This window comes from Cyprinus carpio, chromosome A7, assembly GCF_018340385.1.
Source record: "Cyprinus carpio isolate SPL01 chromosome A7, ASM1834038v1, whole genome shotgun sequence".
Taxonomy (NCBI): Eukaryota; Metazoa; Chordata; class Actinopteri; order Cypriniformes; family Cyprinidae; genus Cyprinus; species Cyprinus carpio.
The window spans coordinates 28,371,643-28,398,422 of record NC_056578.1 but is presented as its reverse complement, the minus strand read 5'-3'; the positions used below and the strand labels follow the sequence as shown (position 1 = coordinate 28,398,422).

At 36.2% G+C, this 26,780-nt stretch overlaps 1 protein-coding gene across 8 annotated transcripts in view; it reads left to right on the top strand.

Annotated features, from left to right (window-relative positions):
- The window catches only part of LOC109101252 (serine/threonine-protein kinase BRSK2-like), a 129,585-nt gene that overhangs the window by 84,845 nt on the left and 17,960 nt on the right, over positions 1-26,780 (top strand). For 4 of the 8 annotated variants that reach the window (XM_042760664.1, XM_042760665.1, XM_042760666.1 and 1 more), the window contains exons 3-14: positions 1,459-1,544; positions 2,809-2,949; positions 7,753-7,869; positions 16,001-16,034; positions 16,124-16,192; positions 18,527-18,673; positions 21,236-21,267; positions 22,137-22,301; positions 23,015-23,112; positions 23,530-23,680; positions 24,254-24,322; positions 25,941-26,001. In XM_042760664.1, coding sequence (XP_042616598.1) covers positions 1,459-1,544; positions 2,809-2,949; positions 7,753-7,869; positions 16,001-16,034; positions 16,124-16,192; positions 18,527-18,673; positions 21,236-21,267; positions 22,137-22,301; positions 23,015-23,112; positions 23,530-23,680; positions 24,254-24,322; positions 25,941-26,001 — 1,170 coding nt within the window. The remainder of the gene's footprint in view (positions 1-1,458; positions 1,545-2,808; positions 2,950-7,752; positions 7,870-16,000; positions 16,035-16,123; positions 16,193-18,526; positions 18,674-21,235; positions 21,268-22,136; positions 22,302-23,014; positions 23,113-23,529; positions 23,681-24,253; positions 24,323-25,940; positions 26,002-26,780) is intronic. The other 4 variants (XM_042760667.1, XM_042760662.1, XM_042760668.1 and 1 more) reach the window with 2 other exon arrangements.

The window sequence follows — 26,780 nt, the reverse complement described above, 5'->3', positions numbered from 1 at the left end:
CCCAAAGAAAGGCTTGTGTGTGTTTGTGCTTCTGCACTTAGATCTGAGTCTGACTCCATCTGTAAATGTATTAGATGTTTTTGATGGTGTTAATGTATCCCACCAGTCAAAAGTCTAAAAGTCACTTGACTCAATTTATGATTGTCATGATCTTACGTTTTGCCCTCAAGTCTTGAAATTAGTTTTGCAGAGAAACAAACTGTGCCTACGGATGCATTTCTTCACTACAAAACATACCATTTCAATTTATATTACATCCATTCATCCATTCTCCAAACCACTTGTCCTATGTAGGGTTATGGGGAGGCTGGAGATGATCCCACCTGGATTGAAGCAGGGTTATGAAAATGCATTTGTTACTTGAAATGAAAAAATAAAATAAATAAATAATTTAATAAATAAATATAGAGTTTACTTTATGTACTAAAATAACTACAACTAAAACACAAATTGGCAAAACAATGACAAAACAACAGAATTACTAGAATGGAAAATATATTAAAAAAAAAATAATTCAGATTTTTAATAAAAATTTTAATAGTATCTTAGTGATGCTTAAATAAAAGCCAGGACCTTCTTGTGGTGAGGCAACAGTGCTATCCACTTTATTGCCCCATTTATTATTTCATTTCATTTCATTTCATTTATGGATAAATTGGATCAAATTGTGAATAAATAGTAGCTAACAAGTGTCCATTATACATGAGATTGCTTTTGCTCCATAGAGTATTGATTGGCAGAGTACAAATGAAAGGTGGTTGTGTCTAATAGGATTGTGGCTCACTTGGACACTGTACAAGGTTAGTCTCTGAGCAGGTGTATGATGGGGCCATCATGCAGCGTCGACTTCGGCAATGCAACTTTCATTAGTGTGGGATTATCCTTATTAGCTGTTCCCATTTTCCCACAGATAATGAAGTCTAATTATTTCTGGTGCTCCCCCAAAGCAACAAGAGATGGATTTTCCCGCAGCAGCAGGAGTGTGTACACTCCCTAAAACAACACAAGAATATGTTAACATTGGTGAAGGACTGTATGCATGCTAATTACCACTTTTCAATATAATGTGGGACACTTCATGACTACTGTGATGATGCATCACCCTATCCTGCTACTGTATCCTTTTCCAAAGACTAATGCAATTAGTGTCCTGTCCACTTATAGTTCAGCTGAACTCTTCATCATAGGCATCTTGTTATTAAGCTAGGCACTTGCACTAGTGTTTTTCCGCCAGGTATTGTCTTGTTTATTTTCTACTTGCCAAAAAGTGATTAACGGGTTAACCACTTAATGAAAGTGGTGGGATGCTAATTAGGCATAGCTAGGCAAGATAATATGATACAACGTCATTCTGCGAGCACAGACTAACCAGAGGCTGTCTTGTTGTGCTTTATCTGACCTCATGTTACTGTATGTAAAACTGAAACATTTCTAATCATTTTTTCTCTGTCTTCACAGGTGGAAAGAGAAATAGCTATTCTGAAGCTCATAGAACACCCTCATGTTTTGAAGTTGCACGATGTCTATGAAAATAAGAAATATTTGTGAGTATACACCACTTTTGTTTATCCATGCACCATGCAATGCAAGAAATGAGTGTGTATGAGTGGCAGGTAAACTCTGTATCTGTACGGAAGAGCAGATGCGCTGATATTGCTGGATATGTGCACGCGCTCCAGTGGCTGGGTTTAATGTAGTTTTCAATAATTGATGAAGGAGCCACCATGGATGCAGCTGAGGAATTTGTTTTCTTAATATTCAGATGACACAGATGTATGGGCCACATGCTCATAAAGTATTTGCCTGTGAACATCTTTACACACACAAATCAAGTATGAATCCATCCTTAATTTGAATATCTCTGACAGGTAATCGCATGAGAAAATCCTTTAATCGACTAATAAATCAGACGTCTGGTGTGTCAGTTAGTATTTGGGTGTGTGTTCAAATGTGTCTGCGTGTGAATGGGAGTCTGCATGTATCTCATGAATACATGAATGTGTGAGTATGACATAAATGTGTTTGCCCATCAGACAGGCCATTTGCAGGAAGATATTTTGCACACATTTACACATTCACTCAAATGCAGTGGAGTCAAACATTCTGAGACTTCATTGAAAATGTGGGAAATACATATATATTTTTTTCGTTTATGCCATGCGGTGAACCGAAAGATTTGGGAATTTTAAACATTATGATGTTTAATAGATTATTTAAATAAATTACATTATTCAATTTGACTTTTACCCAAGTTATTATATTCATAATATATGTTGTAATTAACAATTTTGTTTTTAAAAAAAATGCAAAATAGAAGCATGTTCACAAGTGGTTTCAGACTATTGGAGCCCCCTGTACACTTCCATTCATGAGTTTGGGGTCAGTATCTTTTTTTAAGGAAGTAATGTTTTTATTCAGGAAGGCATCACATCTGTTTTGACACTGACAATAATAAGAAATGTCTTAAGCTCCTTGAGCACTAAATCAGCATGTTAGAATGATTTCTAAAGGATCATTTGTCATCAAGGGAATAAATGATATTTTAAAATATATTAAAATAGAAAGCAGTTCTTTTAAATTGCAATAATATTTCACAATATTATTGTTTTATTGTGTTTTTCCTTTTAATGTGTTTTTTATTTAAATTTGTTATTGTTTTTAATGTATGTTTTTAAAAAAATTAAAAATAAATTACTGATCGCAAACTTTTGAACAGTAGTGTATATTGTATATTGGCATGGTAGTAGATTTGTCCTGGGAGTTTCAAGCGTGTCAGGATTTCTTACTCCTACTGCTTATTTTCCACAGATATTTGGTTCTAGAGCATGTATCAGGTGGAGAGCTGTTTGACTACTTGGTAAAGAAGGGCAGGTTAACACCCAAAGAGGCCAGGAAGTTCTTCAGACAGATCATCTCAGCGCTGGACTTCTGCCACAGTCACTCTATATGGTAATAGTTCTGGACTTCATTGCTATTTTAAAATCTTGGCACACTCTCATTAGTTCGGTTCAACAAGTCAAATGTGTTGGTTTTGTTGCTGCTACCAGTTTTTCTCTGTTTTCATTCATCATGTATAGTCATCAGCTGTTGTTGTCCGGCGTGTTGTACTGCTGTTGTCTCATTTATTATGTGTGGTGAAAACCACCTCAAGTGAAGCAGTTTTCACTCATTACTAAGCATTGTTGTGAATACTAAATATCATTATATTGAGATATTAATGTTTTGCATATTTGCACAAGTTTCCAGCCACACACTCACACTCACACATACTTTCTGGGTCAAAGATTGATAGCTCCCCTCCAGTGCAACAACAGAAAAGTATCGTTTTTATCACAGTGTATCCTCAAGCCTTTCTTTCCAAATCTTTGAGATATAAATGAAAAATGTGCTCACATTTTCTCTGCATGTTTTTTTTTTTTCTGATTTTTGGGTCAAAAGGGTTTCAGTTACCCATACAACAGAAAATAATGAAAGTTTTTGCCTTCATATACAGATCCCGAGATTTTAAACCAATTTTAAGTTGAAATACTGAGAAACAAATCCCTTTATGTTTACTGTAGTGTAGTTTCTCATTATCAAAACAGTATAGTATGGTAATGAGGTGACCTACCCCAAAAACACGAATAATGGGGGCATTTTACAGAGGTATTTAACAAGAATTTAGTTCAGTTTTGTCAATGAAAAAAAACTATTTATGTTTGATCTTGTCTTGCCAATGGATCAAGACAGAATTTATTTCATTAAAATGAAGCAGCCAATAGTTGCACCAGGTTTATTATTATTATTAATTATAATCAGTGATGTTTGGATTACCATTTTTATTTACTTTTAAATCTTTTAAAAGCACATACATTACTTGAAACAACAAACATTATTTTTATATTTAATGTTTTAAAGTGTTTATTTTGTTTATACTACAGTTAATTAATTTTTGGACTGGACAGGATGTGGAAATAAAAAAATAGCATTTCACAAAATTCTTTTAAAAATCTGAAATAATGTATAATTAACGTGGTCAATTTTCAGAATTTCATATTGTGTTCATATTGATTATGATATAGCTATCCTTAACAAGAATTCCCCTATCATGATTTTATTTCATGACTTTAGAATACATTCTTGCATTGTGTTGGAAAAAAAGTGTGTAAATTAAAATGATCCCTTTTCAAAAAGTTTGAACCCGTCCAACGAACATAGTGTTACTCTGCAGAACTACATAAATTAACCATCAGAACAATGACAAACCAGACTGTTTTCCTCCTAAATATACTTTTATTTAAGAGTTGTTCACTTTAACTTTAAGAGCTATCGCTAATGCTAATAATGTTTCCATTTGAATTCTCACGACCATATCCTGTTCATATGCTAATATACTAATGCACTGAAGGGGCAGCCATTAGCACAATATTTGCATCTGTTTACCATGCACTTCAGCAGACACACAGCCTAATGAAGACTGCCTCATGCTTCCAGCACAGCTCAACTAGCTGATGGATAGTTTGAAGGCCTTTCTCCATAGCTGATGGAAGGCACTGAATAAACAGCATAGCAGGGAGGCATCACTCATTTTCTCTTCTGCTCGTTCGCAGCCAGTTTCCTCTCTGGGGTTTGAAATCTCCACACAGATAATGTGCTGTATTGATATCCTTCTGCTACCACTGTATTCACAGGGATAAAATGATAGCTTTCTGGCCCCACTGTGAAAACAGGCAGAAAGACTAAAGTCTGAATCAAGGCTGTCAAATTCTTCAGCCTTTTAAATGATACAAGAGCTGTCAGGTACACAAGGTCGTTAGACAGGAGAAGAAAAGAGTAGAACCAAGTTAACTGAAGTCTAAGTAATTGTGCCTGAACCTCACACGTGGTTTCTCTGTTTATTTAAGCAGTTCCCAGTGTCTGGATGGGAAGATTGATATCTTTTGGGTTTAATTTTGAGTTTAGTTGATTTGATTATTGGGTGCATTTGTGCAATGTTGCTGCTCCATTCTAGAATAAAAGACAGATGTAGAGGACACCAGTGCAGTCTGAAGTGTGTATTGGGGTCAATTTAAAGAGTAGCCTATGTACGTTGAGAAGAACTGCAAAAGAAACTGTAGAATATTGCGATTTCTTAACTTTAGTTCCAAGATAAACAGCTTTTTTTTATGGCAGTAGTTATTGGTTGGCATATTTCAATGCTTTAAAATATGGGCTGTGTGTACAGAGATGAATGTGCAATTCTGGGGGGATAGAAATTAGGACAAAACATAGAGATAGGAAAAAGCACAGAGAGATATTGGTGGCCATTTAAAAACTCTCCTGGTGGACCTCAGTCAGGGTAGATACCATATTTTATTTGACGTGAATTAAAACGATGCTTTGATTTGTGTTTCTGTCACATAGTTCTAGGTTATATTGTGTTTTGTGGACTGTTTTTTTTAATATTTTTTATTTTTTTCACTGGAAATTTTTTGGAAAGAACGGAGCCTTAAAGCAGAAGTATGTACAGAATCTATAATATTTTTCCTTCTAAAGCAGTGGTTCTCAATTCCAGTCTTGGCAACCCGCTGTTCTGCACATGTATCACTTCAGACGTTTGTTCTATTTGACTGTAAGTTAGGGTGACCATACTTGCCATTTTTCTGGGACACGTCCTGGCCAGGATTCTATATTGCCTAATATATCCAGGTTTCGGCTTTGTTTGCACTGTGCAGACCGATCATTGTAAGACATCAAAGTAGAGTGAGAGCTATAGAGAGCAGACTGCTCCTTGTGCTCCTTGTAACCACTGAGCTGATAAATGCCATGTGCACTTTACTAAGGGGGAAAGAGCTTAGTGTTTGGGGGTTTTGAGGAAGCTTGTGGAAAAATTAACAAATAATTTTATCAAATCAAATCGATGCCCACTCCTTCGATTCCTAATTATTATATATGTTGATCTCTCAAACCAGGTCAGAACAGAGTTAGTGGCTGGTATGTTTTGGAAGAGAACAAAGAACAAAGCATCTTCTTTCTCAAGCTGTTCACTTTCATTTTGATGCCTTTTTATCCTGAGCATTCATAATTAGACATCGAATAATGAGACTTCCTTACACTTCAGGCATTATAATGAGAGAAGGAGCACTTCATGTACTTCATGTTTTTATAGAATATTTGCAGGCTTGAATTGTACAGCACCTGGTTACTGTGTTTAAACAAGTTGATGAGTTTATTTTTTTAAAGGATGTTTATGATTGTGTCTGGCAATAATTGCAGTCCCTGATACCCAGAGATCATTCAGTCTGTCCTGCTTCACTCATTCAGTCTCTTGCTGGCAGCTAATCAGAAGAGCCTCTCAGTTAACACACACTAGTATTGACCGGGGACTCACATGCTATCTTTCCATTACCCTGAGCTCCTCCTCCTGCTTGGTTGCCTTGGTATGGGAAAAATGAATCAATCGTTGTAGTAAAGAACTTTATTGCTGGTCTGTGTTTAACCTTTGCAATAACTTAGTTATCGCTGGGTGAGTAGACATCAGGTCTTTTATAGCAGGTGCTTCCAGCATTCTCCAACATTCTATACTGAGCCTTTTTTTTAGATGGAAATGTGTGCATTTTAAAAGCTACGCTAACTGCTAATAATGTGTTGATTTTGATGACATACTACTTGAAAGTTGAATACAATGCATTGATAATATTGACAAGATCCCTCTCTGATTGTCTTCCTATCTTGAGATCAAGTAATTAGGTGCCTGGCAGATGTTTTCATTTCTGGTGTTGTTCACTATGGTTGCAGATGGTTGATGAGTTCTCAGAACGGTTAGGGTTGCTTTGGTGCAGTTGTAGTTATTGTGGCAAAATGAGGAGGACAGTATTTCTGGTTCAAGTCACTTTTCTATCCCACCAACAAATATTAGCCAGTTGTTGTTGCCAAATCATCCCAAATGATGAGCTTCAGTAAATGCACTTTGGCTCACAGGTCACGATCAGCCGTCTTTTGAAACATACTTGAGATGTACAAGCTGATTTTTGATCTCTTGGGCCAAAAATGGTCTTCTGTTCCTCGATCACTTACCCGGTGAGGATGAAAGAGGCTTTGCTTCTTGACACTGGCATAGAAAGCTCTGAATTTCTATCTTCAGATCAGAGGATTTCACAGTGGTAGAGGGAATCAAGATGTTTCCCCTGATGTCTGATTAAGAGATTTGGGGCTAAGTCTGATACTGACAGCTTAAATAAGTAATAAGAAATTTAGTTAAGCTGGATCATTTAATTGAAAAAAAAAAAAAAAATAAAAAAATAAAATCTTTATAGATCCATGTGCTCATTGGAGGTTTACATGTCAACAACTACGAGTTTATTTTTTTTAAATATAATTTTTCCCCCAAAATATTAATAAGCAGCAAAGCACTTTGGTTAAAAGTATTTATTTTTTGAGAAATAATAATGAAACTTACTGCAGGGCAACTTATTTTTAAGGATTGTATTTTAATGACGCTTTTCTTCTATAATGATATCAGGACATTTGCATCACCTGACACTTTTGACTTTATGGCAAAAAATAAATTGATTAATTAATTCATTAAAAACATGTTCCTCATAGAGGTGTATTCAAGTCATTTGAATGAATTGCCTTTTCAGTGTATTATAAATAGTGTATTATATAATACATTAAATAAATTAAAGAAAAAATACATAACATGCCATTGACCCATATACCATAAACTAGTAGAGACACTTAAGAAAGCTGCTAATGTGTAGAGGTTTATAACTTCAGCATTTTGTTTTGTAGCCACAGAGACCTGAAGCCGGAGAACCTGCTGCTGGATGAGAAGAATAACATCAGGATAGCAGACTTTGGCATGGCTTCTCTACAGGTTGGAGACAGTCTCTTAGAAACCAGCTGTGGGTGAGTCACACTCTGTCTTCCTACAACAATTACCAGTATACGTGAAAGTTTCTCGCAAAACATGGGAAAACTGCCTCTGATGCTTAAATACATTTCTTACATTTCATAATCGGGTACAATTTTTCTTAATTTGGCTAAAAAATTGTTTGATTCTGTTCGGAATCCAATCCAAATACCAATCAAAGCATAAGGTTTGACTTGCATAGACAATCCCTTCACATTAAATGTCCATTGAGGAGAACAGCATCCTCTTGAGATGATATTAAGACATCTGGATAATGCGTGAGTTGAAAACTAGCAAAATCACTCACATTAATAGTTTAACGCACAAATGCGCCTGTTGGTTTATTTGCATGCTTCATTATGAAAAGAGCTAGAGAAATGGCTCCATATTAACAACTGATATCTATATCTGAAGCACTAGGTCTTGCATTGAGACACTCGGCTGGGCCTGCTGCCACTGAAGCACTTCGTGAACTGCTACTATTAGGGAAAATTATGAAGATGATGGCCTGACCTCACTCAGGCTTTCACAGTCCCTGTGAATGTGTAATGCATGCCATTAGAGGCCCCATTATCAATGAAAATGAGAGGGCTAGGTGCCACAGAGCAGATCATATCATAGATGGGGATTAATCAAGGCTTGAAAATCTGCCCCAAGTGACCAGACCATAGCTTTGACTTCAGTCAGTGTATTTCTACTCCTATTAGCAATCACTAAAATTTTGCCATGGCTTTGATGGTTTCCTTCAACAAAGGCATGTTGTAATTATTGATTGTGACTTTCTCATCTGTAGGCACTGATACAACAGTATTTAATTACATTTTTCTATTCAAGTTTCAAGTTTATTTGTATAAAGCTTTTCACGATGCAAATCATTGCAAAGCAGCTTTACAGAAAATTACGTTTCTATAATATACTGTATTTGTGACCCTGGACCACAAAAAAGGGTCAAATTTTTATTTATACATCATCTGAAAGTTGAATAAATAAGCTTTCCACTGATGTATGGTTTGTTAGGATAGGACAATATTTGGCCGATATGCAACTATTTGAAAATCTAGAATCTGAGTGCAAAACAAAAAAATAAATAAATAAATATTGAGAAAATCACCTTTAAAGTTGTTCAAATTCAGTTCATAGCAATGCATATTAATAATAAAAAAAAATAAGTTTTAATATATTTACAGTAGGAAATTTACAAAATATTTCTTTACTTAATATGAAATAAATATAAAAGATTATGATATGCATTATTTGAATGCTTGGCCAAAGAGATGTGTCTTTAATCTAGATTTAAACAGAGAGAGAGTCTGTCTGAACCCCAAATGTTATCAGGAAGGCTAGTCCAGAGTTTGGGAGCCAAATGCGAAAAAGCTCTACCTTCTTTAGTGGACTTTGCTATCCAAGGTACTACCAAAAGTCCAGAGTTTTTTTTTAGGGAATGTGAGGGATTCTAGCGTGGTAGAAGACTAGTTAGGTATGCGGGTGCTAACCCATTAAGGGTCTTATAGGTTAGTAATAATATTTTATAACTGATACACAACTTAATAGGTACCCAGTGCAGAGACTGTAAAATTGGGGTAATATGATCATATTTTCTTGAAATTGTAATCCAAGAGATTCTATGTAAACACATTAATCTTTAGCATCCTCGTATGCTATCCACTTGACACAAATGTATTCTGTTTACCACGATTAATGGACTCCAATTAGGGATGTTCATTTTAGCCAGTTAAAATGAACCTTTAAGATTAATACAATCAGTTAAATGGTTTAAAAAGTCATTTATTTATTTATTTTAATTAGTTTATCGGTTTTTTTAATGTTGTTTGCTGCATGGTTAAAATACGCTATGCATATAAACAAATTGTGGCGTATAAGTCACATTTTATTATTTCATTCAGAAATAGGCTTAATGCCGACTCGAAATGTTTATAAACATTATAATAAACACTGCTAGGATAGCTAGGCTATTTTAGTTCCACTCACTCAACAACAAATCCTTTCAATTAACAGTATTTAGAAAATAACAATAATTAAAAATATAAGAAGCTATAGCAATATAAATGACAAGCCAAAACAAATTCATTTAGGTTAAAACTAAACTGAAACCAACATTGGGTCTCTCATTCGACACTAAATCAAATGTTTCCGTATTCGCTATATATTTGAATGCCAAATTATTATTTATTATGTAGGCTACTTCACTCGCGTTCCAATATCCACTTAAAACAATGTTTTGCATAACATCACGGCGGTACGGTGATAACACTTAACGGCACAGATTTAACTACATAGCCTATTTAAACTGAGCAGTGTGTGTTTTTTCCATATGTTTGACTGACTGTATTTTATTGTGATAATGAACAGACTACATTGTCAAGGTAGCAAAGCTTAACTGTGTGCGTGCATGCGGCGCAAGCGCAATCACTTGAAATTGGTTTGTCTAACAGTGGAAGCAACTATTCCTTTTAGTCATAAAGATATTCGGAATTGTAAAAGGTTTGTGTACATTCACAATAAAAACAAATCTTTGTGCTTTTGTAATATAAGCCTAAAGAACAAAAGGATGCTGCTTTCTGCCGTCTGGTTTCCTTTCACACAGCACAAAAATGAACCGAAACTCTGCATACTAGGCTACTTGTTGCACAGTTTTTTGTTCATTTTCTTAATTTATTATTTATGTAAAAATATATTTCTCGTATAGGCCTATATATTTGTTATATATATAGGCCTATATATATAGCGTAGCTTTATTATGTTTTTCTCCGCTCGCAGAAGCGCTGCAGGAGTGTGATGTGATATGATGACCATGTGAATCCCCATGTTCTGTCGTTTGCTGCTTTTTGCACATATAAAATTAATTCCCGGGAAACAAATTTTAGTATTTTTAATGGGCCACAGACACTTAGCTATCCTTTCTAATTTAATTCAATTCTAATTTAAAATAATCTTGTCGTTTAACGGTTAATAATCGGTTAACGAGCGTCGGTTGTCAGTTAGGAAAAATAACCAAAATGAACATCCCTAACTCCAATTGAATTTGAAAGGGGTGGACCCCTTACGTGTGAACACAGCATGGCAGGAAGACCAACATGGAGCCTCCCAGTCGTATCTCTGTGCCAGGCATTCATTCATTTGTATCTGAGATTCATTCCTTGCTTAGCAGATGGACTGACCTAATTTTGAAATAGCTTTAGTTCTGAAAAGCCTCTGCTATGTTTGCAACCCAGTGGTAATTTTGAGTGGAGGGGTGGTTACATAAGAATGTCCAAGGCTGCCTGGAAATCCAGTCAATTTAATTAGATCCCCCTCCAGAACCTTCATTCAAGTGAAACTAGATTACCCACAATACAGTGCAAAATTCCCTAGTACCACTGGCCCTATTTGGACCATTACTCTGGGTCCCCTAAGCTTGCAAGTTTGATAATAACATCAAAGAAACCTTTCTTTGCCACTTCTGTTCTCTGAGGCATAACCAGCACTAGCTAACTAGCACAAAGTCAGATTAGCTCTCAGTGAAAACCATGATAATGTCAAAAGAAAGAGTTTATTTCGCTGCTTTTGACTCTTTAACCAGCTTGCCCCTAGTCTGACCTACAGCGCTTGAGGAATAACAGAAAATATCTACCAAAAATCATGAACCCCATCTTGGACTAGATGAGTAACTCCTCTCCATCAGGGTCTTTTCACAACATCTTAATCACCTCCTGTGGCTTCCCTGATTTGCCTTATCAATCCTCCCTCATGTTCCTATCATAGGGGATATTCATGACAGGATTATTCTTATTTCAGTGCTGGAACTGTGATTGTGGTTTAGTTTGCACGATTATGAAGGGGAGAATACTATATCTGTTTATAGTGCACATGTGAATGTCTCTGTATGATCTTATAAACATTTTGATCGCTAGGGAGTAGCATTGTAAGGTCATAGCAATTAATTAAATGCCCGGTCATAGGAGACTGGTTTTTAAAGGGTACACATACAGAAATCGGCAGAGATGGGAGAAAGTCACACATGTGCAAGTCACAAGTAAGTCTCAAGTCTTAACCTTCAAGTCTCAAGCAAGTCCAAGTCAATTTTTGTGAGAATCAAGCAAAGTCAAGTCAAGTCACTGCTTTATGTCAAGCAATTCAAGTCAAGTCATAGCTTGGGTCAAGCAAGTCACAGTCAAGTCATACAAATGTTTGATGATTTAACTGATTTTATATAATAAAATAAGTTAAAACTACAGTAGTTATGGACTATGGGAGTTTTATTTGCAACAAAAAGTTGCAATATGCATTTTGTCCACATACAGCTGAGTTGTTAATGCAATAAAAATCTAAAAATAAAAATTCAATAAAAATGTAAACAACATAGCCTAAAATGTAAATGTAACTGAAATTAGGCCAACATAAAAGCATGAAAAGTATTTAGGTACTGCTGTTTCAATATACCTCAAACATTGTAGAAAACCATGAAAAAGTATTAAACAATTCAAGTATATTAGACTTTGTTGAAGAAAATGGAATTATTTAAGACATCACCTTTATGGGACATGAACACATCCTTTAGTTAGATCCTTCCTTTTTAACAAAAGAATAACAGCAAGAAAAATGATTAATAATTGAATCACACAAATCTTGTCCGTTTATCAGGTGGATTGACTATTGCACATTATTAATCTGTGTGTGTGTGAGTGTGAGAGTGAGTGGGGGGGGGGTGATTTGAGTGAGTGTGATTTATTAATATTTTTGAGTGAATGTGTGTGCATGTATATGAGTGAAAAGTGTACTGTTTGTTTGCATGTGCATGGTTGTGCTTGCAAGTTTTAGTTTTGTGTTTTGTTTTGTTTTGTTTTGTTTTTTGTTTGTGTATGGTTGGGTCCGCAAGTCTGTATGATTTTTTTTTCTTTGTGTGTGTGTGTGTGTGTGTGTGTGTGTATACAATATATTTATGTGCATTGCCATAAAATATCCATAGGCTTTCCACTCAAAGTCTAACAGTCAAAGTCTGAAGACCAATTGTTAGACACTGTACACATGCAAATACTAAGAGCTAGGGCTGTGCAAAAAATCGAATACGATTTTCATGCGCATCTCTTCAGTAAAGACGCTCCTGTGATTAGTAGTATATCTCCAGCACGTGCGTTAAGATCAGGGTTGCCAGGTTTTCACAACAAATCCTGCCCAGTTGCTTCTCAAAACTAGTCCAAAACTAGCTCAATCGCGTTTCCAAGAGGTTCCCCGATAAAAATTGCATCCCGGGGTTAAAAAATAAGTTTTTTTGTCAGGGTTGCCCTGGTAATATTCACATTTTAGGGGCTAAATATCACGTTATTGGTATTGGGGTCGCTTCAACCCGCAGACATGAAAAACAGTCGATGTTTTGGGGAAACTGGTTTGGTTTTACTAAACTGTCAGTGAATTCACTGACAATCTACACAAAATCGATTTTAAAATCGCAGGCGATTCTTTGTCGATTTTGTGTAGCTTGTCGGTGGACTACAGCTCTGTGTAGTAAATGCCGCTCCACCTGAACCAGTGTTGCCAAGTCTGTGGTTGTTTTTCATGTCCGCGGGTTGAAGCGACCCCAGTACCAATAATGTGATATTTAGCCCCTAAAATGTGAATATTACCAGGGCAACCCTGACAAAAACTTATATTTTTAACCCCGGGATGCAATTTTTTATCGGGGAACCTCCTGGAAACGCGATTGGGCTAGTTTTGAGAAGCAACTGGGCAGGATTTGTTGTGAAAACCTGGCAACCCTGATCTGAACGCACGTGCTAGAGATATACTACTAATCAAAAAAGCGTCTTTGCTGAAGAGATGCGCATGAAAATCGTATTCGATTTTTTGCACAGCCCTACTAAGAGCTATTCCCAAAAAAAAAAAAAGCTGACATTTCCTTATAAACAGTGAATAACCATTTACAAAGCAAAAAAAAAAAAAAAAAATTGATAGTGCTCACAAACTATTTTAATGCAGCCAAATTCTCAATAAAGCTATTTTGACTGGTATATTTTTCTGTTTCTGTTGTAAGACAACGGGTTTAATTTGAAATAGTGACTGAAAAGCGGCCCATTAAGAATACATAACCAGCTCTCCCTTATGTTATCTGCACAGAAATCCAGATTCATAATCACAACGTCGTCTAATGAAATCAAATACACATAAGATGAAGAAAATGGCTGTGCTGTGATTTTGGCTATATTTGCATGTAAAACAGAGTTCGAAGCGACAGAATATCTTATTCATCTGAAAGTGCTGCTGCTCTCAGCCGCTCGCTGAGCAGAGCAGATGCAGGGAGAGGTGTGTGCGCACTGGGAAAACAAAACCTTGCGCTCCTGCGACAGTACCGGTTAATCTCAAAAACTAAATAAGGTTTGTCCAAGAAATCGCTAGAATTGTCTCTAAAAAAGTCACTAAAGGGTTCTGAAAAATCGCTAAATCTAGCGACAAAGTTGCTAAATTTGCATCACTGTAAGCTCTCTCTGCTTGCCTGGTGCGTCACTTGGTTAGGTTGCGGTGCGTTCAAAAACGAACAGATATTTATTAAACAAAAGACAAGTTATGTCATTGTTGAGTCATTTAACTCAAGTCCGAGTCAAGTCTCAAGTCATGAATATCAAGTCAAAGTCAAGTCAATTCTTTTATGGATATTTGTAAAGCAAGTCTCAAGTCATAAAATTTGCAACTTAAGTCTGACTTGAGTCAAGTCATGTGACTCGAGTCCCCCACCTCTAGAAATTGTGCTTCACTTTTCAACTGCAATATTACAAAAAATGGTAAACGCATCCCAGTAAGGTTCAACTTGTTAACATTTTTAACATTTTAACAAGTTGCTAAATATGGAGTAGATTTTTTGGTAACACTTTACAATGCATTTCAGTTCATGTTACTTAATACATTGGGTATCATGAACTAAGAATAAGCAATTATTATTATCATTATAGCAGAATTTATTAATCTAAGTTAATATTAATTTATACATTTAGTAATAAATTTTTTTTGCATTTAAAGTTGTATAAATTATGCCAAATTTACACTGCAGAGGTGGCACAGAAGTGCTTCAGAGGTGTCTTTACTATAAATGCATTTACATATGCAGCTGTATACTTTGATACTAGATCTGAGGTAGGTCAAAGCAGGCATAATTAAGTCTGGATTTTATGTGGCATTATGTCTTTACTCTGAATTATGAATAGGCATAGAGCAGCCCTAACTTGGCTGCGTAAAGACAACTTTAGAATACATATGAATGAATATGATAGTATATTTATGAATTAACATTGACCTGGATTAATCAATTCTGTAAAAATGTTGTTCATTGTTAGTTCATGATATTTAATGTGTTTTTAAAATGTTAACAAGTTAAGCCTTATTGTGAAGTGTTATTGTGATTTTTTTTTTTTATAATATTGCAGTCGAAAAATGAGTGTGCTATACAAATGCGTGTATGTGTACTCAGACATATTCACAGAAACAATATTACTTTGCTTCATCACATTTTTTTTTGGCTTATATTTCTTTCCACTCAAAATGATTGAGGTACCAGCTATGTAAAAAATAGCCACAAAAGCACTGAAATTACTGAGCGAGAGCATGTTGCATTAACCACTTAATTTAGCATAAAAACCTTCCAATTTGGTGTTGGAAAACAGCAAAAATAGCTTTCTCTACAGTGAGCAGTAGTTATGTTTTAAAGCAGAGAAAGTAAACCATTAAGTTAATGTATTATCAATACAGACTCAATCAACATAATGGTATATGACACCTGCAATGAAACAGGCATTTATAGAGAATTGGTGATGAAAAATAGTGAACTGCTTCTGATGATGTGCCATGCCGTTAAAATACATTACACCATTCAGATGATTACAGATCTGTTTTACACACTCACAGGAGAAAGTCATTACAATTTAATGTTGTATTATTAGATCGTTTGACAACAGCATGTGCAGGGTGGTTAGACATAGGGCTGTTTGTCAGAAAAGATTGTGTGAAGATCCTCATGCAAATACAAGGAGCTATTACTGAATTAGTGTACTGCATGCTCCCTCAGTGTATTAGCCCTCTAATGGGTGTTTTTGCCAAGATTGGGTGAGGATGATGATGACATATTGTCCTGTTTTCTTTCAGATCCCCTCACTATGCCTGCCCAGAGGTCATAAGGGTAAGTACATGCTCTCAGTGGCATCTCTCATGATGGGACTTCCTCTGAATCCCTTTTTTCCCCACTTCTAACTTCTCTCTCTCTGGTAGGGGGAGAAATATGATGGCAGGAAAGCTGATGTATGGAGCTGTGGAGTCATTCTCTTTGCACTTTTAGTGGTGAGTGAATGCTTTTCATGGCAGAGACTTCATTCTGTGTCATATAATTCTGCAGTAATGTGGCCCTCTGCCCAAATTTGAGCCACAGTCTCACTCTCAGCAAGCATGCATTGGAAAAACGAAATCCCCTGTGTTTGAATGAAAGTCTATTTAAGGATGTGGGGGAATCCAGACAAGGATATTTCAGTGCTAAGCTAAGCAAGAGTTGGGCTTTAAGAGAATCAAGGTGTTATACCGGCTCTGTAGTCAGAGCTCAAAAGATTGACAACACCAAAGCTCCACCATGGTTTCTCACTCCAGCTGGTGATATCAGACATGAGTGAGATCAGCTCTTTTTATTCATCATGCTGAGCGCTTTATGAATCCACTTTCATCTTCTTACTCTTCCTTACTTAAACTGCAAAAGATTTCAAGTTCTTGGAGGAGGGAATTCAACTGAAATTTGAGTGACATGTTCTTGACAGACATTTAAATATCAAGTTTATAATATAAAGTTAGGGTAGGCTGGATTTTTGAATTTTTTTTTTGTGCTTACCAATGCTGTATTTATTTACTCAAAAATACAGTAAAAACAGAAAAATTGTGTTATATTATTGTGAAAATTATAATTTTAAATAACTGTTTCCTTTTTAAATAAATGTGAAGATTTATTCGTTTGTAATTTATTCTTGTGATTGCAAAGCTGAATTTTCAACAGCCATTACTCCAGTCTTCAGTGTCACATGATGCTAATTTGTTGCTCAAAAACATTTCTTATTGTTGTTACAGTTAAAAACTGTAATAAATAATAAATAGTTTACATTAGTTACGAAATACAGTACATTACATTATACAAGTATAAGTATATTTGATTCTGAATTGCCAAAGTTTACATACAATATACACTTTTGCTAACCTAAAATGAAAGCATAAAAAACACTTTTATATCTGAATTCAAGACAATAATGTGTAGGTATTTGTTCTGAATCCACCAAAAATACTATCAGCAGATTTTGTACTGCTTATGGCAGGTGTCACTTGTCTTCACCTTACAGTGATTGGGTGCCAGCCATCCTGCATTTTTTCCTCTCATTTGCATAAAGCGAAACATTTCTTAACTTTTTGACGTTCTCACTGCTTACTCGGCTCGGCTGTCAATCCCACAATCCCCCATGCAAGCCTTGCTGCTCAGCTCCAGTCGAGAACAAACTGAAAATGCCTGCTCAGCTCTGCACAAGTGGACATGTATGGTCACACCAAGCTGCTTATCAACTTTAGGAACCAGGAACCTGTTCTTTGATCTTTCAATGCTCGAAGACCTTTCATTAGAGATGCGATCTGTATCCTTTTTATTTATAATCTCTCTACATTGCTAGTTTTTGCTAGATTATGTCATCTATTACGTGGCCCTGTCGTCAGTCATGCTTGTGAATTTTCTGTCATTTATCAAGTGCTGACATCTCAGTAGTGTCAGGGGCCCTGATGGGTCGCTCTGATGTGAAAATGATGAAGTGTATCTGGCAGAAAACAAAGCCAATTATCAAAGCACAATCATCTCTCTGTGCCAGCCTTTTCTTGATTTATTTTGCACCCTACTTCCTGTGTAGATATCCTTCATAAAACTCATAAAAATGTGGTGGGGGTGTTTATTTTTAGCAAAGCATTTATCACTCCTCTTGCTTCAAGTAGTTTATATACAGATCCATGCCCCCCTTTAATTCCAAATCTCAAGGGAAAACATGATTAGACTGTATTTTATTTTATTTGTTTTATTTATTTTTTAAATAATGTGATATTATTTTTCAAGGAATTAATACTTTGATTCAGCACGTATGCATTTCATTGATTAGAAGTGACAGTAAAGACTTTTACATTGTTTCAAAAAATTATATTATATACATCAAATAATTCCTGCTCTTTTGATTCATCAAACAATCCTGAAAAAAAAAAATCAGAGGTAGCACAATTGTTTTTCAACATTGACAATAAGAAATGTTTTCTTGAGCACCAAAGAATCATATTAGAATGGTTTCTGAAAGATCATGTGATGCTGAATATAATGGCTAATGAAAATTCAGCTTTGCCAACACAGGAATAAATTACACTTTAAAATATATAAGAATGGAAAATACACGTAAATGCAGCTCTGGTGAGCATAAAAGATTTAAAAAATCTTATCAGCTCCAGACTTTTGGACAGTTGTGTATAAAGGATTAGGGGGACCAAAAATAAATGAAGAATTAGCCACTGAAATATACATATTGGTTGACATTATTCTGAATATTGGGGGGATTTTGTCCCACACAGTATATATGATTGATTAAAGTTCTAACATGTAATATTTCTCTCTGTCAGGGTGCTTTGCCATTTGATGACGATAACCTGAGGAACTTGCTGGAGAAAGTGAAGCTTGGAGTCTTTCACATGCCCCATTTCATTCCTCCAGACTGCCAGAACCTACTGAGGGGGATGATCGAGGTGGACGCCACCAAACGACTCACGGTCAGGATCCAGCATCATCACACTCAGATTAACAGTACTAACATCATTCAGATCTTGTAAAAACTGATACCAAAAAAGATGAATAATCTGTTGAATGGATCATGTGGCCTAAGGAATCGTAAGTGTTGACAGCAATACATGTGCACTACACTGTCTACAGAAACTGGTTGGCTTTTCAGTTCCACAGACATTTACAGTATATTAAGCTGATTTCTATTAAATGAGTGTTATGTGTCCAAGAGCTCCACAGTCCAGGTCAGCACAGAGCAGAACTAATCCAACCACCCTGTCTCTCCAGATCACACACATCAGCTTCAAAATGCTTGCGTGTCTGCGCTTCTGTCTGTCGCTTTCTTTTTTTCTTCTCATGGTCTCCTCGTTTCTCTGCTCTTGTCCCTCAGCTATTATTTTCATTGTTCTGCTTCAGAGCAGAACCTTTTTCTTTCTCCTTTTTTTTTTTTTTTCTTTTTTATAACATACTGGAGTGATGAGAGGTTTATAAGCCTGTTCTATTACCAACCCTTTGAAATGCTCCAGTTTCCTTTTTTGTTTTCCAGAGAAAACAGATCACTGTCTTCACTGCCCACATATCTCAGTGATTGAAAACAATAGTGCTCGCCTAGGAAGGATCCAAACATAGCCCATTTCCTGTGCGGTTTTGTCAGTTATATAAAAGAGATCTTTTGAATAATTCCAGAGTGGGAAGGAAGTTGATACTGTCTTATTGCCAGTTTGAAATATTATCTTATAGATCCAATTAAAACAATCCAGTAGAGTTTCGCAGAGTACAAAAAGTACTACTGTTTTACAGACATCTGGACCAGTGTTTCCCAACCACTGTGTTGTGACAGGTTGTCAGGTGTGCCTTGGAATATTATCATAACTTCCTATCGCTTGTGACAGAATGTTGTAACTCCATTGGATCCTCAAACTGTCAGAGAAACTTCGTAACTCCACCCCCACCTCCATTTAGAATGATATGGATCTCTGCTCGTTCGCAATGCAAGGGTCAATGAACTGATGATTGAATAAATACAGCGTTTTCTTTACTCAAGAAACACTATGTCTATAAAGGCTAATGTTTTTTTGTGTGGGGGGAGGGGGGTACCTGTACCTCGTAACTAAATTTAAGCATGATTTTCATAAAATGTTAGTGCAAGTGTCTGATCATATTTAAAGCCACAATACCAACTATGACAACGCAGGGTTTAATTATATATATAAAAAAGTTTTCCCCCTTTTTCTATCTTTTTTTTTAGTGCTTAGTGGTGTGCCATGGCATATTTTTACTTATCAAAACTGTGCCACGGCAGACAGAATGTTGGGAAATACTGATCTGAACAATGTATCATCATTGTCACGTCAGCACACATTCGGGGGGAGATCACAAAGAATAATGGCACTGTTTATCTGCACATACTGTCTGTTTTGTTGTAGCACCTGGTTCTCTAAAGGAATTTAAAGGCCCAAATCTGTGCTAAATACAGTTTGCATAGCACGATTTTCTTGCAGCTATATTGCTGATCGCAATCATTTCATCATCATTTGATTAATTACTGCTGGCATCATCGATAGAAAATGTGGGATAGCATGTGAATCTATTCCTAGAAATTTAATGACATCAACATTTTATTTAATAAAATAATAAAAAATAATCAGTTTAATCAGAATCAATAATAATCTCTTCCGTGGGACGTGTTGGCACAATGAATTGCTGCTTTGAACTCCGTAGATGGCTTGGAGGTGGTCTTGTTCAAATAGCTAGCTATCTATGTAGAAACGCTGCTGCAAGTCATCTTAAGGCCCCTTTAGAATTCTGCTGTGGCCCCCTAGTGGGCCCTGGTCCCATGGTTCAGAACCTCTGTTTTCAATGAAATTGCATTTCCTGCCATTTACTTGACATTAATAAGTGACATTAATTAATTACATTAATTGTGGTAACTTTTGTGAAAAATATCTACAGTAAACCTAATTTACATAGACAGGAGCACTGAAAACTTGATATTACAGATGGCTAGTGAATATGACGAAGGCTTTTGCACTGATATACTGTGTGCAAAAGTGCTGTAACTATACAGTGAATTTTCAGTCATAAAGTAAAATTATTTTTACTCTCAACCGCAAGCAAGTATTTTGTTTTCAGTGTGCCATTCCTCACAGTTTCTTGATCAGGTCAAGTGCTCAATGGTTATATCTCCTGAAAAGACACACACCAGACACTCATCTGTTGCTAACAACTATAGAGACTGATTTCGGTTCATCTTAAAGTTATTCCTGTTGGTATTACATGAACAGGCACTGCTGTTAAGGCTGTTGTTCTTGTTTTGTGGGGCACAGTTTTAATTGGCTGGCTGCTGAAATGTACATGTCTTTGTAGCTTTCACACTTTAAACCCAGGGAGAACAGAGGATGCGGCACGAGAGAGAAATATTAGAGCCAGCTGGAAACTGCCTGACGTTTAGAGATGGATTCATCGCTTTTATTGTCATGCTCTGCTGTCTTTGTTTGGCTCTGTTAATGGTTAGATAATGGACTGGCTCATGTGTTTTCCTCTCTTTACAGTTAGAACAGATACAGAAGCACACATGGTACATGTGAGTATAAACTTTGTTTATCGTCATATGGTTGTTTTTGCTAAGTATCTGTTTGTGTGTTTGCATCTATGCATGTATATACTGTATATGTGTCCTGTAAGCCTATGTGTCCCCTCAGTCCTCACTGCAATAACTGAGAACAAACTGTACCAAAGCAACGTGTGTGTGTGTGTTTGGAGAAGAGCCTTAAATTCTAGCAGAATTCTAGCAGGCTTCACTCAGTGTTTGTACCCCCATAAGCAATGCCTTGTTTTTATCTTGAACTGCTTAATTTTTCATTATTCATGATTGAATATTCTTCATTATGCCTAATTTTTCATTATATATATTTTTAAATATATTATTTTTAATATAATTTTTATTTTAGCATAATTTGTTTTTAGAGTCTGGAAAATGTATTTTTAGTTTCAGTTTTACCTGGTAACATTACCTGGAAAATTGTAATTTTAGTTTTTATACATGATGATAACACTGCTGGGTCCAAAACAGTGTATGTGGACTTTTTTATAGTAGCCTACCTCTACTGACATATTGAAATACTGAAATATTCTGAATGGATTTAAATTTGAAAATATATTAAATAATACACTATATTAAGTAATACTCTCTAATTGGTAGAAGAAAATGTTAATCAAATTTACCAAAATATTTAATAAACAAACACACACAGGGAGGTTCATTTGTAGAATGATGGGCGTTAATAAATCTCCAGAGCTTTCTGTGGGTACAGATTGCATGTGGGCCTGTTTGTGACTTATACCACCAGCAAGGATCCTAGAACCCGCCGGAGGCAATTATTATGTGTGCTCAATTAATTAAAAATAAACACTAGATTATTTCACATGCACTTGTTCTGATCTTCTATTCAGAGGAGGGAAGAATGAGCCAGAGCCAGAACAACCCGTGCCGCGGAAAGTGGCGATCCGCACACTACCCTCTACTGAGGACATCGACCCAGATGTGCTTGAAAGCATGCACTCGCTCGGCTGCTTCCGAGACAAGAACAAACTGATGAAAGACCTGCTGTCAGACGAGTGAGTAACTAAGAAAGAGACGCTCACCTCAGGAAGGTTGTTTCCCGTGATACCAAAGTTTTATTTCTCATGATTAGTCAAGACTGACTGCTTTTGCTTTTGGAGACCATATGTGAGTGTATTATTATTTTACATCTTTGTTTCTTAGGGTTAGTAAACACACAGTACAGCATCTTGGCTGCGGGCTATTAGAGAAATCCATTCCCTCTCGTTCATCTGTCATCTCCTGTACTTGCACAATTACCGCCTGCACGCTTCGCTGTGCGATCACTTCGTTAGCCCTACTGATAGATGGCCTGGGTGTTCCCTCCTAAAATATTGCAGCCGCTGTCTTTTCTGTTGCCTAGCATTTAAACAATTCAGATGGCGCCTGCAACAAAGACCGGTCATATTTACTTCCCACTGTGTGGTCCGCGGCAGAAAAATTCAACACAAGGTCTCTTGCTTGGAGAATTTGAAGACTTTTTGAACTCGTCCAGACTCTCGTCGGATATTTAATGTCTTCCTGCATCATTAATGAAATGAGAGATATCTTGTGATCTCTGCAGGATGTCTTTTAGCTCTCTGGGATTGAGGTGCATACTACTCTTTGCTCTTTAACTAATGAAGTTAATTACCCTGAGCTGAGGATTATTCTGGAGATTGTACTGTATATCAGACACCTGTCTTGACCACACATGCTTTTTGTTTCTCCGTGCCCTCTCAACCTCCAGTGATAACCAGGAAAAGATGATCTACTTCCTCCTGCTGGACCGTAAAGAGAGATATCCTTGCCACGAGGATCAGAATCTACCACCCAGAAATGAGATTGGTAAGAACAGTTTTATTTTTTATGTATTTAATTTAAATTTAAATTTCTTTCTTAATGACAACATGAAATGGCATTCTCGGCAGCTCTGTGATATGACATAATTTCCTCACCCACACAGCCTTGGATACACCAGTAGACACAAAAGGTTGTTTAAAAGCCAGAAAACAGCATTTTGATGAAAGATCATGAAAACATAATTTTCTATAGAACAATGTGTTTACGCAATAAATACCAGGGACATTCTTGTTTTTCTTCTAAAAAAAAAAAATCTTACTTAGATTTACATGCTTTGGAGGGCTGAGAGACATAATGAAAAATATTCACTGTTCGATTTTTCCCATTATGAACTCCCCAGGCATAATGGGCTGTTTTCATGTGTCAGGGATCATTGAATTCATCATATGCTGGTCTCTTCAGATCCTCCCAGGAAGCGAGTGGACTCTCCACTCTTGACAAGGCACAACAAGAGGAGGCCAGAACGCAAGTCTATGGAGGTGCTGAGCGTGACAGAGGGCGGGTCTCCTGTTCCTGTGAGACGTGCCATCGACATGGCACAACACGGACAGAGGTACAGCAGCGCATCTCTTGCTCCTCTATTATTTATGAAACTCTACAATTGAAGCAGTGAGTGCCACAGTAAAAATGGCTGAAAGGATGTCACATTTTGTGGAGCCTTGAAAGGGAAAATTGAGGACGATGTTTGTTAAAAATAAATAAAGTTTGGATTGGCAAAATGAAGTTCACAGTTAACAGAAGTTGCATACTAGCTTTGAAATGCATTTTAAATTGCACACGAAAAGTACAAGAAATAAGATCAATGAGCTCAGCTTTATTCTTTGAAAATGGAGTGTTTTACTATTCTCTGAAAATCCATTTCTCAGCTAGTCGAGCAGCATGCTGAATGTGCCATATGGGGAATTTTGACTTCTCAAATTGGTTTGAAGGGGAACAATGGGATTGCTAATGTGCCTTTCATATTTCTGTATCTTTGACACATTTTATTACAAATTCCTTTGACTTTTTTCCATGTCCATTGTGATCCATTTCATCAGCCCCGTGTCCTTTCCCTGTGTAGATGCTTTGGCTCAACTCCATGATTACTTTTGTAAATTTACTCTAACTTTACTCTCTCTTACTGTAGTAAATCTGTTTTCAGTAAAAGCTTGGATATCTCAGATGCCAACCCCATACTGCAAAGCAAGGAGGAGAGGTATAAACCACCGCCATGCTTTTTTTTTTTTTTGTTCTGAAGATGCAGTGGGGTTTTTAACACTCAAAACGTGCCACGGAGTGCACTGGCCTGTTATTTCAACTACTGACATTTAAGATCTTAAGAGCTTAGCTTGCTTGAGAGGGAACTTAAAAAAAAAGTGGAGGTTGCACGTGTAAATCAGAGTTTTTTCCTCCCGGTTTGGCCCCTCAGTTTTGATAAAGAAGCTGCCCTCTGGCTCCCTCCACACACATCAAAAGCATCTTATCTCCCTTATTTTGCCTTTCATGTTTCGTTTGATGTCTGGCATTTTTGTCCCTTGGTAGATCCCAGATTTTTAATTTCTTCCCCTCATTCATGTTTTTCCTTCACACTTTTTTTGTTTTGTTTGTTTTTTAGAGTGATGTGAGCATTTACAGTAGGTGAGAGACTGTGTTCATCTCTTCAGGCATTTTTCTTCGACCTTGAGTTTCACAGTCCTGTCCTACATCTGCATTCACCGAGACTGTTTGGTCTGCCAGATAATAAAATGGGCCTTGAATATTTCTTTATATAATCTTAATTTTATTTGTTTTTATTTAATCAATGCATCAAATAGAGGTGCACTGAATTAGGTATTGGTAAATAAATATTTTACTGACAGACTAGATGGATCAAATACATGTTTATGCATGTTTCCAATTCAAAATGCAATGACTTTATTAAACTGAAAAGCTCCCCTGCATCTTTTATACAATTTTAAACAGCATTTTTACAAGCAGTAGTTATCTTAATATAGTTGTAGCTTCATATTTAATGATGCACTACATATAAAATCTTCACAAATACTATACAATTTCCTAACAACAGAAATGAAATGTTACCTTGTATAGTTACTGTCCCAGAGTGCCTGTCCTTTCATCCCATGAATTACTTTATTCCATAGTCATTTATTACACATATAAAGAGCTCTCTTCCTGCTGCTGTTTTGGCTAAGCTAATTAGCTGAATCCAAGAGGCATATAATGAACATCAGCATTGCGCTGAATCAGGCTGTGGCATATGTGGCTTTGTCATTTTGATGCTTGAATGATCAGAGACAATTTGAGACCACCGCATAATTCTCATCTATGTAGCATTTGCAAAAGCAATTGATCAGTTTATGGATCAAATCCTTCCTGGAGTAAAATCGTGTGAGTCTGAATGTTGACACCATTAAGGATGATTTACTGTTTCAATTTGCCTTGATGACAAAACCCCATTAAATCCCAATCATTTACTGGAGAACTACTGAAGCTCACCATCTAATACACAATGAGGTTCGGAAGAACTCAAGAGTCTCATACAGAACCTCGTAAAAGGTTGTGATGGCCTTTTACATTCTTAGGATGAGAAATGATGAAGCAACTCAAAATGTAAAAATAGCATAATCAACAAAAAGACCTATATGCCTACATAGAAATTTGACGTATAATTAACAGAAATGCGAGATTTATAGTGAAACATCTGGTGTTATACTGCTGTCTCTGTCCAAGTATAAACTCAATTTAATCATGTTCACCCACACAACATTCTGAAACATTCCGAGTTATGACAGTTTGCCAGAAACGTCTTTGCTATGTATGTTGTGTAACTTTAGGTCCCGGTCCATCAGCGGAGCCTCTTCTGGTCTGTCCACTAGTCCCCTCAGCAGTCCTCGGGTAAGCCCTCCATCCATACTCAATCTTTTGTTTTACACAGAGAGTCTGGTTGTGTTGAAACCCTTAGCCAACTGGTGTTGCATCTATCTGCAGAATATGCATCGGTGAGAAACTCATTAGAGAATCCACGTTTATTTGATCTATAGACATTCAGCATGAATATATGAATAGACTGCATAATGCAGGGGTCTTCAACAGGTAGTACTGCTGGGCGTTGTAAAAGTATGTAAATTCAACAGTTCAGAATCATTCAACAGTTTGGCGTTTTTTTTTTTTTTTTTTTTTTTTTTTTTTTTTTTTCAATAAGAATGCGTTGAATTGATCAAAAGTGACAGTAAAGGCTTACATTGTTACAAACGCTTTCTATTTCAAAACGGTGCAGTTCTTTTAAAGGTTCTATTCACCACAATTCATTGTAGCTTTCACAAAAAAATATTAAGCAGCACATCTGTTTTCAACATAGATAATAACAAGAAATGTGTCTTAAACACCAAATCAGCATATTAGAATGATTTCTGAAGGATCATGCAACACTGAAGACTGGAGTAATGCTGAAAATTCAGCTTTGTCATCACAGGAGTAGATTACATTTTAAATTCAATTCATATGTTAAAGTTATTTTAATTGGCAATAATATATTAAAATGTTATAATAATATTTACTGTATTTACTGTATCAAAACATTAAGAAGCCCACATTTTTGAATGGTAATGCATGTTTATAAAAGTATTTGAATAGATTAATATGGTACCATATGCATTGTTATTATTAGTCATGGT